We start from the raw sequence: 17,205 nt of genomic DNA, 5'->3' as shown, positions 1-17,205 counted from the left end.
GACCAATCCCAAGGCCCGTCGGGTCACCCCGCAATCTATAATGAAGCTTTGATGCGGGAGTTGGACAAAACGGGTAGTAAAAAAGTGGATGAGGAGGCATGTGGTACGATGGGGTAATCGCCTCAAGTAACAATAGGCATTAAGCTTCAACTGGAGATGGTTAGACGCCCTTCATTCAAGCATCATCCTTTGATGATTTACGGGCTTCGCTTCTACGAGAAATGACCAGGTCCGGTGGCATCGCGGTGGGGTAGCTTCACATAAAGTCCGGGGACGGGAAGACAAACTGCGATGGGGGTGGGTCTGGGGAAGCCAAACGATACTACATCACCATGTTGGAGAAGGGATCATTAGTCGTAATTCGTCCTAAGAACGAATAAGAACGTCTCGGTGAGTTTCGTTAGTTGGACAACGTAAGACTTGGCATTTAGATGGTACGTTATAGCTACGAGTCAGGCATGAGTCGAGCGTGATCATGTCTGCTTCTGTTCCATTGCCCGAGCCAAAGCAACCAACACCTCCATGTAAGTCCTCTCTGCCCCCCATGTGCTCATTTCAGGTACGTCTTGCCCACCCGCCGTGGCATTTCCAAGGAGTCGGATGCCTTCTTGGAGGATTTTGCCTGGAGCGGAGGTTTGCGTTATGACTCCAACTCTTGCCATATGCGCAGACATCTTGTTACCGAAGCGGAGGTACATTTGCACCATCTCGTCGTCACACGGCCGATCGATGAAGAAAAAGGGGAGCTCTGAACATAGGTCTTCATCCTGTGTGGAAGTTGTTGGTTGCTGGCACGCAGCGGCCACAGTGCGGGCTTCTGGCGATAGCGGCCCCTCCATCGAAGGTGCGGCTTGGAACTCTTCCTGTTGTTTTGCAAATTGCACTGAGACACTGTATGCCCAGATGATGAGCGTGGCCATGTAGATTGTAAAAGGTTCCAGAAAGCTCCTTGTCGAGTACCGTCGTATATGCCAAAACAGCGCGCCAGCGTGAATGATGGCGAGCCTAGCCTTGAATGAATCATTCATCGTCCACTTCAGCACATGATTGCTCGCATCCGTATATCGCTGATTAACAGCGAGGTTTGTGGTGTTTGCATTCCTGGGATTGGTTGCCAAAGTTTGGATTTGCGCTACAGGCGTGAGCAAAATGAGGCGAGATAGATGCAAGTACATGATAGTAGGGTGTTCCAATCCGCCGGCGGTGGCTGCCTTTGCATTAGCTCTCCAGTGCAGTATATCTAGACAGTCGCAGGCACTGTTGCGCCACTTTGATAATATTGGGCTTGACGGCGGCCAGGTCTCTGTTGATGCTCTCTGGTGGGCTTCACGCGTTTGGATTGTAGCACTGGGAGTCCAATTTGCCAGTTGTGTCCGGTTCTGGTTGATGACCTCTTTGGTCCTTCGCCAAATGCTGTGAATAATTAAAATAGTGCTGAATTCGCTCAGGCTTTCTGGAAGACGCTTTTCGATATACAACATTTCGATTGCGGCAAGCAGTGTGACTGTACATGGAGATTGTCAGTTTGCTGATCTCATGTACGGTCCAGGTACGGTCAGGTGTAATATACCGGATGACTTTTGTTCTGCAATAACTTTCTCTGCCGATGGGTATTCCCATATATAATCCTGACATGGTAAGAGGACTTTTGCATCCACCAACTGCATCAGTGGAGCTACGTTGAACTCGTATGAGATGATAGCATCAAGTAACTGGAGGTAATTTAGCTAGGAGAGGTGGTTAGACTTCTTAGACGATAATACGTACCCATATCATCAAGCCAGTCCTGATACGAGACTGCTTCATTGACCAGTCCTCAACGAGTTTGTTCAAGTCGTGGTGGACATGACTGTCCTCAGACTCTCCCGATAGCAGATTTAATTCATTGCAAGCTTCAACAAGGTAGTGCCGTCCGACTAAAGCGTGCCTTGTTATTGCTGACTTGCCTTTGTGAAGAGTGCAGATCAAGAAGAGGCTAGCCGCCTGCAATGATGACATTGAAGGGATCCCAGTTTCTGCTGGTCCATCGTGGCACATTTGGCTGCTAGATATGCCGTCCAGAATGGCTATGAACTCCGGGTTAAGCTGCGGCTCTTCATTAGACGTGTTGTACTTAGACCCAACCACAGCCACTGCAAGGAGGAGTTCCCAATGTTTCATTGACTCTTCCAAAAAGGTCTTCCTCCGAATAAAAGGTAATATTGGGTGAAAATTAGCGAAGTATGAGTGGACGCATGCCTCGATGCAGTGTAAAGACGGGAAGAAGTTGGTATCGACAACCAAGTTCTCTCTCCCCAGTTCCCGTATCAGGTTATTATAGCCGTCCACACTCACCAATGGGCCCTCCCATAAACCGCGTGGTGCACCGTCTGTGTGATTGGCTATACTGCTTCCAGGGGTTGATGCATCGTTGGTCGCCATCATCCGTCGGTCTCTCCATTGTCCAGCAGTCTGACCACGAAACGGCGCTCTAGAGCCATCACCATCCACATAGTAGCTCCCAGTCATGGATTTGCTTCCCTCTGATCCAAGTTTGCTGGGAGTATATGTAGCACTGCTGGCGCTGGTGTCATGTTGCCCAATGCCAGGCTCTTGATCATTGCTAGGCACCAACTCACGATCAGGACCGGGCAGAGCGCCCGAGGCAGGGAACAGAAAAGGCATATATAGATCGCTCTTGTCATCTTCAGCGTAGGGCGGCGCGGCAATGACTCCGTTCCATCCAAATGAAGCAGAATCAGGAGACATCCAGTTCATTGAGAGTAGATCCATGACCTGTTCGTTCAAACCCGAGATGGGATTGATTTCGTAAATGCGCTGGTTGCCGGGGTCTACTGAACCAACAGTCTGAGAAACTTCAAATAGGGCTGGTTGCTGGGTCCAAGTATCAGTTCTGGTTGTCAACCGATTCCCATTTGCTCCATCGGGGCCACATTCGTTCAAATCGGTATTGTTGATGGCTACAGATGTCCCAGGTCCGATCGTAAGCAGCGGGGTTCCATCTTCAGCCTGCCCACCAACTGTTTGGTCAATTGCTTCCAGTCTCATACCATGTGGCTCACCGTCAACCTCCATGCTCGAGCCGACAATCCCTAGAGTCTTGGGTTTCCGTGCTGTAGGAAAAGTACAAGTCAAGTTGCGTTCAATGCATCGCCTGCACGGATCGCTCCGGGAGCAGCGAGCTCGGCTAGTAGCGCATTGCTTGCATGCCCTGGAACGCGTCGTAGAGCGTGCTTCTTCGTTGACCTGCTGGTGCGACGTGCGGTGACGATTCAGGACATCTCTGTATAGCATCGCAAATGTTACCTCGTGCATTTGGCCACCAGAATAGAGCTGGTGAAGTGAGGCGGGACTGACTTACTGGCGAGCGAATCCTTTGTCGCAAATGAGGCACTTGAAGGGCTTCTCACGAGTATGACACTTGATATGGCGAACAAGGTGCTCTTGCCTGCTAAAAGTCGCGTCACAAATGTCACATTTCTTATCCGTGCCTGGTTTTGATACGGCTGGGCTGGCCGTCACCATGTCTGAAGTGCGATTTTTTTGCTGATGCAGAGTCAAAAGAGCGACTGTGCTTGGGTTACGCGATGATCATAACAGGGTACTGCAGCCAACTCTCGTAACACACACCGCAGCAAGTGTGCTAGAGGACAGTTTGGAGCTAGGATTGAGACCAAAAATCTGGGGAAGAGCATCAGGATTTCTGGGGAAGCTGAAGCAGAGGCAGCACAGCCTGTCGATTTAGTGTCCACATGTCAGCACAGCATGCATCGTACTTCTTCCATCACTACCTACTAGGTAGCTGCTCAGTAAATTGTCACGCAACACATCATCAGCCCAAGAGCCAAACTCGGTGCCATTGAGTTGTTCACGCCAACTCGTTCAGTGGCCAACCCCGCAGAATTCGTTCTTCTCCACTAGTATTAGCCGCTATAACGGTTCGTGGCTATTCCATTTACAAAACTTTTGGATGCCGCTTGGATCAGTTATTTAGGCTGATGATTGATTTCATTAATTTCAGGCGACACTGGCGTTGATCTGGCTTTTGTACGTAAAGACCCGGGTCGGTTTCTCAAGAAGAACTTGGATCATGGAGAACCACCAGGCGAAATACCGCCTACCCTGTAATGTTTATAAACCAAAAAAAAAAAACCAGCCAAACTTCATACTCCTATATAGCCTTGAGGGTAATTCGTGCAACCCGACAGGTACTTACCTACATAAACGGAATATCTTGCCGGATGGATGGAAGGCTTGCAGATGTTGCAAAAGTTGCAGACCGGATGTATTCTCCATAGTATTTGCTGTAGAAGATGCATCTTATCTTATCGCTTCTGCTTTTACCGAGCTCGTGCATTGCTCGTCTACCTAGGTACATACCTTACCTAGGTACCCATTTGTACACTTGGCTGTATCTTTTCAGCAGCCTCAGGCACCAGCTGACAATCTCAGGCAATGGCAGGCCTTCCCTTTGCAAAAACTTCCCCAATGCCCTTCATCTCCTGCATCATCATCTCCATCACCAACTGCCATGTCTTCAAAAGGTCAGTCAATCAGCGAGTGCATGCACATCCAGCACCATGGCTGCGCTAACGAACCAGCGCTGCACTAGATCTTACCGCATACGATCCCGCTCCACACGTCCGCACGCCGCTATACTGGAGGGAGTTTGGCAGCCCTGGAGGCATGGCTGGTTGGCTGGTTGGCTGAAGCTCGGGGTTTAGGCGGGACTGCATCTGCTATTGTTGATGCACGAAAATGACCAGCCTGTTCGATGCTGTCGACAGTCTTGTTTTCTTGACAATCTCTGTGCGATTTACGGCTGGCTTTCGCTTTCATCGCTCGATACCTATTTTCACCTTGACTACACTACGCGACATCCGCAGAATTGGCTTGCGCACTTTGTGAGCAGACTGGATCAAGGTACGGGGTGGCAGGTGGTTCAAATTCCCGGCGGGGGCGGAGGTGAAGAGCATGGCGGGGGAAGGCGAACCAGGGCCTGAAGGTTGTCAACCGAACGACCATCACAACGCTGTCCGGTTTGCCGGTTCCCGATTCCCGGCTGTGGAGAAGTGGCCCAACTCTCGATGAGGCAATCAGGTCTGCGAGAACTTGGTACATTTTTCCAGAGTCGCTCGCATCTTGCTCTGCGACCCTGGAATATGAGACTCGGCTGTTGTTCTGTACCGCAGAGTCAATTGATGGACATCTTGCAGGGACCAGATGGCAGGTAGGAGAAAAATGATGGGACTTGATCCCGGTGGGTTAACTGATCCCAGAGCTGTTGAGCTTCTCGAGAGAGCCTGATAAAAAGGCATGAACCATCCTGATAGTCGTGTTGTCTTGGAGCAAGGCGGATATCCAGAGTCACTTTGCCCGAGTTTTGGTTTATGACACGATGCTTCTTCCCATCGTTGCCCTTTCTTCGCTGGCGGTCGTTACCGCTACTCCGACGGCTCAGCACCCTCGACAGTCATCACAGGGCACTGCGACCATCGATATCAGCAACACACACGGTCCGGCGACCTTTCTTGGTTCTGGATTCATTTACGGGTGGCCAGATAATGGCACGTCTGTATCGACTCTAATTCCAGACTATCTGGTCACTGGGATCAACTTCAATGCGAACCGTGCCGGTGGAGCTCAGCTTCCCGTCGGAGGATGGGCTACTGGTGGCTTCAGCGGCTACAAAACAAGATTCGAGTCGGCCTTGTCAAACTACCGTACCACGCGCAAGTATGGCGGAGAGTTCATCCTCCTACCTCACGACATGTGGGGTGCAGATGGCGGCTCGGGCTCAGCCTCTCCATTCCCCGGTGACAATGGAGACTGGACTGAGATGGAAGCCTTTTGGACCCAAGTCATGTCAGATCTGGTAGAAAATGACATGCTGGATGGCCTCATCATTGATCTCTGGAATGAGCCTGATGGGTCAGGCTTCTGGCCCCGAAGCTGGGACCAGTTCCTCGAGTACTGGAACCGTGCCACCGTGCTTGTGAGGTACGTACGCATATAAAAACCGAATTGCATTCATTCTGCCATGTTGTATGGTAGAGCTAACCACTCGCGCAGAGCAGGACTACCTGGAACCCTGATCAGTGGCCCAGCTATGGCGAATGCGCCTGGCCTCCAGAATGAGAACTGGCTAACCTGGCTGCCCTCCATTGTCGGCAACAACACGGTGCCTGACCACTACTCCTGGCATCAAATCGGCGTATGGGAGCGGTGCCCAGACTTGAATGTGCCAGACTTCAACACACTGCTCGCTCAATTCGGTGCGCCGGCGAGGCCGATCGACAATAACGAATATGCTTGGCCATCGGAGCAGAACCCCGCAAACGCGGCGTGGTACCTAGCCCAGATGGAACGGCACGATATCCGTGCTTTACGTGCCAACTGGGCTAGCGGCTCTGACCTTCATAACTGGATGGCTAACCTTGTATACAGCAAAAATGGTACATACTATCCCAACGGCGAGTGGCAAGTATACAACTACTACGCAGGGATGAGTGGCGAGAGGCTCGTTACCACTGCCTCTTCCGACACTCAGTTCGATGCGTTTGCTATTCGTCAGAACAACGACATTAAGATCTTGGCTGGTACTAGGACGATCCAGGCGCCATATGATATCAGGGTCACCAACCTCAATCAGATCGGCCTCGGGGAAAATGGAAGCATTAATGTCCATGTTTACCGATTCGATTGGGATGGCCCGGAAGGAGAGATCGACGGTCGTGTTGATCTCGGTACAACAACGTATTCCTATACTTCAAATGAGGTACGTCTTTTGGCAGCTGTAACATAGATCACCTGAACTAATCAATGATACCGAAATAGCTTATCATCACGCTGGATCCGCCAACGAATTCGACTGCCTACGCGTACGAATTCTCTGGAGCTACCTAGTGCAAGGTTAGGCATATGATCCAGGTAGAATTTTAACGTGCTGTAGATGCAGAAAAGTTCTGGGCCTGTCAAGTGGGCATCTCAAAGCTTTTCTAGCTTCCAACAGATATATCAAGCCTCAGCAGTGAGGTTAGCTAGGTCAGCAAAGATACACTCCGTGAACAACGAGATTTTACCTGCTGTGATGTAATAAAATGCAAGCCGAAGTAGCAATAAGGTACATGGAAATGTTGTTCTACGTCTCTATATGACAATATGTGTAGTTCAAGTATTATATAGTGGGCGAATTAGTTGTAAGAGGAAATCCCCTAACCGTGCCACATCTGTTACATCTACCTCGGCACTGGCTATTTATTCTTGCCCCGACTATACGTAGTCTCAATCTGCTGATAGTATTACGCTTAAAACCTTCTCTCAAGAAATAACTGAGACAGCATTCGAAGCATTTTTGCTCGGGAATCCATGCATGAGGCCTGGTCTTGGTGGTACTGATTACATACCTGGGTGGTAGCTGGTAAAGGGATTGACAGAGGTCAATGTGATTGGGCCGCATCTGAACACGATGGGTGCCTCTAGCTTGACTTCAATAATGCTGTCCGCACCCCTTGGACTGTCATAATACCCCGCCGGGAATAATACATACAGCTGGGCTCTTCTTTTTTCGGGGAGACCTATCATATCGCTATTATTACCTCAATATCTCCGTATCATACAAAGTACGGGGAATCACAGGACACGGGCCCCGCCAAAACTCCGGTGGGGGTGGGGTTGGCACAGGGAACTGGGATGAGAGAAAAGGCGTGGTGAAGAGCTTCGGGGAGCTTTGATGAGGGGCAGTTTACGGACTTCATCGGGGAATGGTCGACCCTCCGTTAAGATACTTGGATACCTACATCATCCCAAGGAAATCTTCGCCTCGCTATATGATAGACCGAACGAGTTGCTCCGGTGGTGTGGGGAGATAGATGCGGCTATTATAGTCGTCATACTGATAATTCCCCTCCTTGTGTTACCAATTCACTTTATAAGTCCAACCAAGAATGGAGACGCCCTTCGGTTTCTCCTCTTACGATTTCTGCACGCGGTATTATTGTTATTTATTCCCTAATTTCGGATCATAGACTTTTCATAAGCTGTAGACTCTGGAGATTCCAAGGCTACCAAAGAACTAAGGGAGAAGGGGAAGAGCTGATTCAACAATTCACGATGCTATTCTCCCAGGAAAATCGCTTGGTGTATACTTACGATGCCGAAACTCTTTGGATCGAGCCATGGGGCGAAAATTCTCTAAGACTTCGCGCAACCAAGCTGCCTTCCATGTCGGAGCAGGACTGGGCACTTCAACCGGCTTCACCATCAAAGTCCAGCATTGAGATTACCGAAAGTACCGGTACCATTGTCAATGGCAAGATTAAGGCTATTGTGACTAAGTCGGGAAAGATTACCGTGTGGAATTCCAAGGGAGAATTACTGCTCGAAGAGTATACACGGAACCGCAAGGACGTGACGGATGCCAAGTGCAGTGCGATTGAGATTGAGGCTCGTGACTTCAAAGGCATCCTTGGCACGGACAACTTTCACCTCACAATGCGTTTCGAGAGTGTTGATCCCGATGAAAAGATCTATGGCATGGGCCAGTATCAACAGCCATTTTTTGATCTAAAGGGCCACGATCTGGAACTTGCTCACCGCAATTCCCAAGCAAGCGTGCCATTCGCGCTATCATCTCTGGGATATGGTTTCCTCTGGAACAATCCGGGAGTGGGACGTGCCGTCCTCGGCCGTAACATCATGACCTTTGAGGCGTATTCTACCACGACACTCGACTATTGGGTGGTAGCAGGTGACAGCCCGGCAGAGATCGAGGAGGCATACGCCAATGCGACCGGCAAAGTCCCTATGATGCCGGAATATGGACTTGGATTCTGGCAATGCAAATTGCGCTATCAGACTCAGGAAGAGCTCCTTGGAGTTGCTCGAGAGTACAAGCGGAGGAAGCTGCCTCTGGATCTTATTGTGATTGACTTCTTTCACTGGCCGATGCAGGGCGAGTGGAAGTTTGATCCCACATACTGGCCGGATCCAGATGCAATGATCCGGGAACTTGAAGAGATGAAGGTTGAGCTGATGGTGTCCATCTGGCCGACCGTTGACAAACGGTCTGAGAATTTCGAAGAAATGGTCGAAGGGGGCTATCTCATTCGTACAGACCGTGGCATCCGCATCGGCATGGACTTTCAGGGTGACACCATCCACTTTGATGCGACAAACCCAAAGGCAAGAGAGTACGTTTGGGGCAAAGTCAAGCAGAATTACTACAGCAAGGGGATCAAGGTGTTTTGGTTGGATGAGGCAGAGCCCGAGTACTCAGCTTACGACTTTGACAACTTCAGATACCATCTTGGCTCTAACCTTAGTATTGGCAACATCTACCCTGTTTCATATTCACGAGGCTTCTATGAAGGCCTCAAGAAAGAAGGACACGAACAGATTGTCAATCTCGTTCGCTGTGCATGGGCCGGCAGTCAAAAATACGGCGCCCTCGTCTGGAGCGGCGATATCGCATCTTCATGGTCGAGCTTCAGCAACCAGCTCGCAGCAGGACTTCACATGGGTATCGCTGGAATCCCATGGTGGACCACAGACATCGGCGGGTTTCACGGTGGAAATCCCAAAGATCCAGCTTTCCGAGAACTGTTTGTTCGCTGGTTTCAGTGGGGTGCCTTTTGCCCCGTTTTCCGACTTCACGGTGATCGAGAACCGCACAAACCTCAACATGGTACAACTGGTGGAGCGACGTGTCTGAGTGGCGCTGATAACGAGGTATGGTCTTATGGTGAAGAGGTCTACGGCATTTGCGAAAAGTACATGGCTCTCCGTGAGACTATGAGGCCATACACAAGAAAGCTCATGGAGGCGGCCCATGAAAAGGGCAGCCCTGTGATGAGGACTCTGTTTTATGAGTTTCCAGAGGATAAAAGGTGTTGGGAAGTCGGCAAGCAGTACATGTTTGGTGACAAGTACCTATGCTGTCCGGTTCTGAAGCCCGGTGTAACGGAAATGGAGGTGTATTTGCCAAAGGGAGCGAAGTGGAAGAATGCCGATGGTGATATTTTACCAGGAGGTCAAACGGCTCAAGTCAAATGCCCGCTTGACTATATGCCGGTATTTGAAAGGGTTTAATGTCCTATTAGACTAAGTATTCAATCAAATTCTTTTTCTCACTAGATTTAAACGTATCCTATGTTTTGTGTGAATTGATAATGGTTTTATGTTGATAAATAAACACTGACATGTGTAGAGCTCACAATCTGCATTTTTACAACGTTATTAAACAGAGCTCGGTCTAAAGACAACCTCTTCACTCGTCGGCGGGGTTATTTGAGGCATTTTCTAAGGAGATTTCCTTTAGAGGTGACAGATTCCGACAGAATGTCAGAAAAAAAAATATTTACGGCGACACCTTTCCTTTGGAGGTTATGAGTTCCTATTATTTGCCTTTAGAGGTTACGACTTGTGGACTACACACGGTAGCGTACATGTAAGGCGCGCTGGAATGGTGAGGGGTAGCTGGGCAAGAGAGTTGCAGCAAGATGCCGAGCCCGGAGATGAAGCCTTTGGAGGTCAAGTCTTTTCATATGTAAGCAACAGTATCTTCAGATTGGCGTGTCATTCCCACAATAAGGGTATCTTTCGAGTCATGGTTTACTATGTAGCTGCTGTCACCCATTCATCAACCGGACCACAGTTCAAACATCAAGCTGACATCAGTTCGCTCGAGATTGCCTTTAGCGGTTGTTGGTGCAGTAGCCGGCTCTAACCCACTGTAAACTACAGAATTCTTTAATCCGCAGTGGTCGAGACAAGTACAAAAGCTGCAATAATCCCTCTACTATACACCATTCCTCGTCTCAGTGTGCAACTTTAAACCAGGGCTACATGTACTTGTTCCTTACTGAAAATCCATACTGTCGCTTCGGATCATCATGGCAACACATATTCATCCCTTTGACCCGCTGCGGCCTGAAGAAATCAGCAGGGTACGCTCTAGCAACTTTCCCATGCAAACAGACACTAACAAATACGGTGGCAGGTCGCAGACATTGTACGGCCCGCATTCGCCGGCCAGGGCCTCAATTTCCGAGTAATTACTCTCAAGGAACCGCCGAAAGCTGAGATGATAGACTTCCTCGAGCGTGAGCATCGCAATGAGCCGGAGAAAAAGAGGCCCTCGCGTTGCGCACGGGTCGAAGTGCTGGTGAAGCCTCATGCTGGCAAACACGAATTGCATGAACTCTTCGTCAATCTCGATGAAAGCAAGATCATAGGACAAAAGCATCTTATTGGAAAGCATTCATATATCGATGCGGCATACATGAAAGAGGTAGAAGTCGCTTGTCTAGCTGATAAGCAAGTGCAGGAGGAGATTCGCAAGCTAAATCTCCCTCCGGGATCAACAGCAATTGTTGAGCCTTGGGCATATGCAACAGATGGCGCGAATGACATGTCTGAGCGCATCACTATGGTAAGAAGTCTAGTATGATCATATGTCTCTTGAGTGCTAATGCATTGTTGAACAAGTGCTGGTTCTACTGCCGTCATTTCGATCATCCAGATGTCAACTATTACGCTTACCCTCTCGACATATGTGCCGAGATATCAGAACAACTTCAAGTTCTTCGAGTCTATCGCCTTCCTGGAGCAAAAGATGAAAAGATTAATAATGAAGATCGCCCTTATGATCGCCGCAAAATACATGAAGCGTCATCTAGCGAGTATCATCCTGATCTACGCCCCAAGCCGCGATCTACCACCAAACCCTACCAGGTGATACAGCCTGACGGGCCCTCGTTTCAAATCCAAGGCAATCTGCTGAACTGGGAGAAATGGAGTTTTCGCATCGGATTCAATTATCGAGAGGGCCTGACACTTCATGATATACGGTACGATGGCCGGAGTCTTTTCTACCGCCTCTCCCTGGCAGAAATGTTTGTTCCTTACGGCGACCCACGAGCTCCATATCCACGAAAGGCTGCATTTGACCTCGGCAACGATGGTGCTGGCATAAACGCAAATAACTTGCAGCTTGGCTGTGATTGTTTAGGCACTATTAAGTATTTTGATGCCTGGCATAATACGCAATCTGGAGAACCTATGAAGCTGCCCAACGTTGTTTGCTGTCACGAACAAGATGACGGAATCCTATGGAAGCACACCAACTTTCGCACCGGTAATGCGGTCGTCACTCGATCACGCATTCTCGTGTTGCAGACAATTATCACAGTCAGCAATTATGAATACATTTTTGCATTTCAATTCGCTCAAGATGCGTCCATCTTCTATGAAGTTCGGGCGACTGGCATTCTGTCCACCGTACCGCATCACCTGGACCAGAAAGACAACGTTCCATATGGCACAGTAGTTGCACCCGGTGTGTTGGCGCCTTATCACCAGCACCTATTCAGTCTTCGGATTGACCCGGCTGTCGATGGCCATCAAAACACATTGTCAATTGAAGAATCTCATCCTATGCCAATTGATGATCCGGCAATCGATAACCCCTTCAAGGTGGGTTATCACACCGTGAACCACTATGTGGAGAAGGAGGGTGGTTTCGATCTAGACATTAGCAAGGGCCGTGTCTTCAAGTTTCTCAATGAAAACAAGATTAATCCGATCACGGGGACACCTGTAGGCTTCAAGTTGCTTCCACAACCAAGTCAAATGCTACTTTCTCATGCAGACTCATACCATGCAAAAAGGTCTGAATTTGGCCAACATGCTGTCTGGGTTACTCATCACGAAGACGACGACCATTTCCCATCAGGCAGATATACAATGCAGTCTTCTGGTGGCGATGGAATTGCTTCGAATATTCAGAAGCGAAATGCCTCGGGTACTTCTAAATCCGTTAGGAACGCGGACATTGTCGTTTGGCATACGTTTGGATCAACGCATAATCCTCGCATCGAAGATTGGCCTGTTATGCCAAGTGAGAAAATGACGGTTGGTCTTAAGCCGGTGAATTTCTTTACAGGCAACCCGGGCTTAGACGTGCCTGTGTCAACACAAGAGAAGAATAAGAGCGTTTTATACACAGAGAATCTAGAGAGGAAAGTAGAGGTTTGCTGTGGTACTCAATTATGAGCAACATTTTGTGTTAAGATCAGGGAAATCCCCGTCGTTATGTCTCGGCACGGTGAGGTATATAGTTTTGTGACAATCTAATATTTTATGAGAGCCGCCAGCATATACAAGATGACCTTAGACTCATATTTATTCGCTCGCTCATATCTACTGCGGTGTTGCTACCACTAAAAGAGGTACCATTGCCCCTGGAGCCACCCAGACCTCCTTGTGTCCAGTAAGAGCGTAAAGTGCTCGGATGGCCCCTGAATGAGCTGTAAAGGAGATCACAGTATTTTTATCATTATTAAATATGTCGTCCAATAGTTGCCTGACTCGCACGACATGCTCGTCAAGAGTTTCTCGGTAGTCTGATTGCCAAAGCTCATCTTGCTCAGTAAAGTCAGACTCAATCTCAAACTCGGCATAATTGCTCTCTATCCGGGAGCGAGTGCTGCGCTGATCGCATGTGTGTTTCCCTAGCCTCTCACGGAGGGCTTCCTTGATCATCGGTCTGAAAGGTTGATCTGTTGGCCACTCGAGGCCTGAGAAGGCAAGTCGCGTTGTCTCCAGACAGCGAGTGAGGGGGCTTGTGTAGCATTTTCCTGGCATCGGAACTTTCATCTCTCGGATATCACGTTCCAGCGTCGCTTTAATTTCGAGCGCTTGGGATTTACCCGTTTCCGTCAACTTTGCGTCGGCCCAAGTCATCTCATCGTCACCATCTAGCAAAGCCCATTTGGCCTGTGGTCTTAGTTAGCTCACATGGTCATATTGCACTGACAGATGCTTTTCTCACCTCCCAGTCCGCTCTGCCGACTTGCGCTTCTTTGACATTGTGGAAACCTTGGCCATGCCGAATCAAGAAGATTAACTTGTATCGGGCTTGGCTAACCGCTTCTTTATTCAGGTGATTGAGAAAGTGCATAAAACGTTCCCATTGCGTCTGCTCATGCCCTAAATCTCCGTCTGTGTCGTACCGACGGTTGATCAGCCCAAGCCCAGGTAGAGTTGTCTGCCATATTTTTAGTCACTCCATAAATAGAAATGAAGTGATTTCGACTCACTGCTCGGAATTGCGGCCCCTCGGGTTGCCCGTCATGTTCAAAGTACCCTGGTAAAGTCGAGTATTGCAGGGAATGGTTCGACATCTTTGATCTGTTTTCTCTTCCGTTCTCTCCGTTCCAACCTTTCGATGAATGTAAAGATATAACTATCGCAAGACCGAGGCAAAAAGTCGCGCTACAAATGTCAACTGCCGCCTGCTGAGCCTGGGCTGCGGTAATTCTCACAGGAATCGTGGGATGGGGAAAATCGAGAAACCAATGCACATTTGTGCAGCGATTGGCGAGCGACGTGTTTTTGTTTTGATAAGATTTCATTTACACTGCAAAATGAAGGAGAGATCCGACCCTTTATATCAGCCTGGACCTTGTCACGTGAGCCCACCGCACCTGCATCTTCTCCTGCTTCATCTAAGTTCTGTTTATCATCACAATCCGGATTTGTGTCTGTTGGAACAGAAAAATTAAAACCCAGAAGGCTATTGAGGCTTGTATTTCCACACTACCATAAGTTTTAATTTCTAGCAAATGCCCATTTTACCACGACCGACAGATAGTTCAAGCCACCGTATCGATGGCTCGAAGTGTCTACGAAGATCTGCCCCTCACTTCGCCAAGGTCGATTCGCATCCTCAAACTCGACGCTGTGTCTGCGCCTACATATCCAGGACAGGAAGTCGAGATCCAGCTCAGCCTTCGCGTTGTAAATCTAGATGATAACCCATGTTACAATGCACTTTCCTATACGTGGGGCGCTCCGAGCCGTGAAGCTGCAGCAAGAGGAATGGATAGCACTCCGATGTGTCGTGTTAACTGCAATGGAGAGTCGATTCTGGTAACGCAGAACCTCTTTGACTGTCTGCAGCAGCTCACTCATGGCAGCAGAAGCAATGACATGGAGTTCTGGATAGATGCTATCTGTATTCACCAGGGCAGTGAAGAGCAAAACCGGCAAGTAAATTTGATGGCGGACATATACCGGCAGGCGAAGAAAGTGACTATTTGGCTGGGCAAGGCAGACGAACATACCGACCCAGCATGCGTCTTCATAGAGAAGTTTGCGAGATCCCAGTAAGTCCGTTGCTTTTCCTAATTTCTCGCTAATGTAGTCTCCCTGTGACACTTTCCAATACTCATAGTTGCAGCTTCTGCGCACGGAAGAGGAGATGTAACACCCATGTCCGCAGGCTAACCTACCACATTATAGCAGGACTAGTGGAACGGACCATCAAGCCATGGTCGACGAGCTCAAGCAACATGCCCAATTATCAGCCTTGGCATCGTTCTTTAACAGAACTTGGTTTACACGAGTATGGGTGGTGCAAGAGGTTGTCCTTTCTCAGGCAGCCACCGTGATATGCGGTTCCTGCGTGTTCAGTTGGGATGACATTACAGAAGTGTCTCATTATCTGGCCACAACCGTTTCCAAGCAAGAATTCCATGCTGCTGGCCTTGATCTGCAGGAGTTGCCATACAAGAATCCCGCTAAAATGGCCGCCGTGAGGAGAGATCTCGTTAAATTGGCCGTGGTGGGAAAACATCTCGAAAGAGACAGAGACAGCACAATACTATTGCATAGCCTCATCAGGTTTCGGAACTGGGATTCTTTCAGAGGGCATGACAAGGTCTACGCTCTTCTCGGGATCCACAAGGCTGCCTTGGGACTGGAGGACGCCGAGCCTGATTCTCCCTTGTATCCACGGTACGAGCAAGATATGTGCAAGGCATACATTGGCATCGCAAAGTATATTCTAGAGAATACTTCTGATCTCTTGCTCCTTGCACATGTCGAGGGTGAAGACTTCCAGAGCATCCCTTCGTTGCCTAGCTGGGTTCCAGATTGGAGCGTAAAGGGCACTTTAGGCCTTGGAATCACCGGCTATGAGCGCTTCTGTGCTGCCGCTGGCACAGAAGCTTATGTGAAGCCGAAAATTTCGAATGATCTTCTGACATTGAGGGCAGCCAAACTCGACACTGTCAGCAAGATAGGGGAGACGAAAGAAGAGGTGGACAGAGGCACGCCATTCGTCCAATGGCTAGACATCCTCAATGAGACCGAAGAGCTCTACCATAATACTAAAGAACAGCGGCAGGACGTCTTTTGGAGGTGCCTAATTACAAATACGGACAAGAACGGCAAATTCCCTTCATCTGATTTAAGAGAGGAGTTTTCGAGCTGGATTCGTGGCCGCACGGAAACACGAGACTCTGAGTGGATAGAAGGCGCTCGCAATTTTCACAGTTCTTATTCTCATTCACTGCATCTGCGCTTGTTTAGCACGGCAGAGGGCTTAATGGGGGTTGGATCGCAATCGATGAAAGCGGGAGACTCTGTGTGGATTGTTCCCGGCTCGAGGGTCCCCCTCCTGTTACGCCCGTCACCCTACAACGAAGGGCGATGGAAGCTTGTAGGCGGCGCGTATGTTCACGGATTTATGCAAGGAGAGGCATCAGGGCGAGGCCTATCATTTGAGACTATCTGCATAGAATGAACATATACTACTATAGCTATATTCCTTTAATACCTGCTACTATTCCTACATTTCTTTACTACCTGCTACTCTATCTACATTTCTTTACTATTTACTACTATATCTACATTTCTTTAATATCTACTACTATATTTACATTTCTTTAATAACCGCGACTATGTCTACATTTTTTAGTTACTGCTACTATAGTCGACTACCTCATTCTTTTTCTATACATCACGAGATATTAAATAACAAAAATGGTGTTGGAGAAGCGCTCCCTTACAAAAGCACTTTTCAGTGAGCCTATTGGCTGTTTATAAAAGCTGAATTTATGCCGGTATTTATTTTCCCGTCTCACCTTTTCTGACCTCCGCTTGATGCTATCATTTATCATGTTGCATATGCCTAAAAACTCCATTCTGCTTTTCAGCCGCAGCAACCAACCCACTTTACCAACTCGTCTTGTCCAATTAATTCTTATCACTCACGCCTACTATATCACCCTGCAGCGGTGCAATCCTCCGCCATGCCTAGATAATTGGTTCTTGAAATGGTCTGATTTTTATTACAACTGCGATAGGTGGGGTTAAACGGCTTGGGTAGCAGCAATCCCCGCGAAATAGCCCAACATGCAC

General features: G+C 48.7%; 6 protein-coding genes across 6 annotated transcripts; 4 read left to right on the top strand and 2 right to left on the bottom strand.

The window, feature by feature from the left end:
* Positions 1 to 473: 473 nt before the first annotated feature.
* T069G_02164 (fungal specific transcription factor domain-containing protein) lies at positions 474 to 3,525 on the bottom strand (the record flags this gene model as incomplete). The annotated part of the gene is made up of 4 exons (XM_056169374.1): positions 474 to 1,504; positions 1,571 to 1,712; positions 1,768 to 3,283; positions 3,362 to 3,525. The coding sequence occupies 4 exons, from the start codon at positions 3,523 to 3,525 to the stop codon at positions 474 to 476; spliced, it is 2,853 nt and encodes a 950-aa protein (XP_056034690.1).
* Positions 3,526 to 5,398: 1,873 nt separating this feature from the next.
* T069G_02163 (uncharacterized protein) lies at positions 5,399 to 6,906 on the top strand (the record flags this gene model as incomplete). The annotated part of the gene is made up of 3 exons (XM_056169373.1): positions 5,399 to 6,000; positions 6,073 to 6,778; positions 6,838 to 6,906. The coding sequence occupies 3 exons, from the start codon at positions 5,399 to 5,401 to the stop codon at positions 6,904 to 6,906; spliced, it is 1,377 nt and encodes a 458-aa protein (XP_056034689.1).
* Positions 6,907 to 8,112: 1,206 nt separating this feature from the next.
* T069G_02162 (glycosyl hydrolases family 31 domain-containing protein) lies at positions 8,113 to 9,317 on the top strand (the record flags this gene model as incomplete). Its single annotated transcript, XM_056169372.1, has 2 exons — positions 8,113 to 9,240; positions 9,300 to 9,317. The coding sequence occupies 2 exons, from the start codon at positions 8,113 to 8,115 to the stop codon at positions 9,315 to 9,317; spliced, it is 1,146 nt and encodes a 381-aa protein (XP_056034688.1).
* Positions 9,318 to 10,892: 1,575 nt separating this feature from the next.
* T069G_02161 (copper amine oxidase, enzyme domain-containing protein) lies at positions 10,893 to 13,053 on the top strand (the record flags this gene model as incomplete). The annotated part of the gene is made up of 4 exons (XM_056169371.1): positions 10,893 to 10,946; positions 11,000 to 11,431; positions 11,488 to 12,601; positions 12,650 to 13,053. The coding sequence occupies 4 exons, from the start codon at positions 10,893 to 10,895 to the stop codon at positions 13,051 to 13,053; spliced, it is 2,004 nt and encodes a 667-aa protein (XP_056034687.1).
* A 147-nt stretch (positions 13,054 to 13,200) lies between these two features.
* Positions 13,201 to 14,183, bottom strand: T069G_02160 (histidine phosphatase superfamily (branch 1) domain-containing protein; the record flags this gene model as incomplete). The annotated part of the gene is made up of 3 exons (XM_056169370.1): positions 13,201 to 13,776; positions 13,832 to 14,047; positions 14,100 to 14,183. 3 exons carry the CDS (start codon positions 14,181 to 14,183, stop codon positions 13,201 to 13,203), a joined length of 876 nt encoding a protein of 291 aa, XP_056034686.1.
* Positions 14,184 to 14,670: 487 nt separating this feature from the next.
* On the top strand, positions 14,671 to 16,588 carry T069G_02159 (heterokaryon incompatibility protein (HET) domain-containing protein; the record flags this gene model as incomplete). The annotated part of the gene is made up of 2 exons (XM_056169369.1): positions 14,671 to 15,167; positions 15,304 to 16,588. The coding sequence occupies 2 exons, from the start codon at positions 14,671 to 14,673 to the stop codon at positions 16,586 to 16,588; spliced, it is 1,782 nt and encodes a 593-aa protein (XP_056034685.1).
* Positions 16,589 to 17,205: the final 617 nt, after the last annotated feature.

This window comes from Trichoderma breve, chromosome 1 (assembly GCF_028502605.1).
Source record: "Trichoderma breve strain T069 chromosome 1, whole genome shotgun sequence".
Taxonomy (NCBI): domain Eukaryota; kingdom Fungi; phylum Ascomycota; class Sordariomycetes; order Hypocreales; family Hypocreaceae; genus Trichoderma; species Trichoderma breve.
This window is presented reverse-complemented; position numbering and strand designations above follow the sequence as displayed.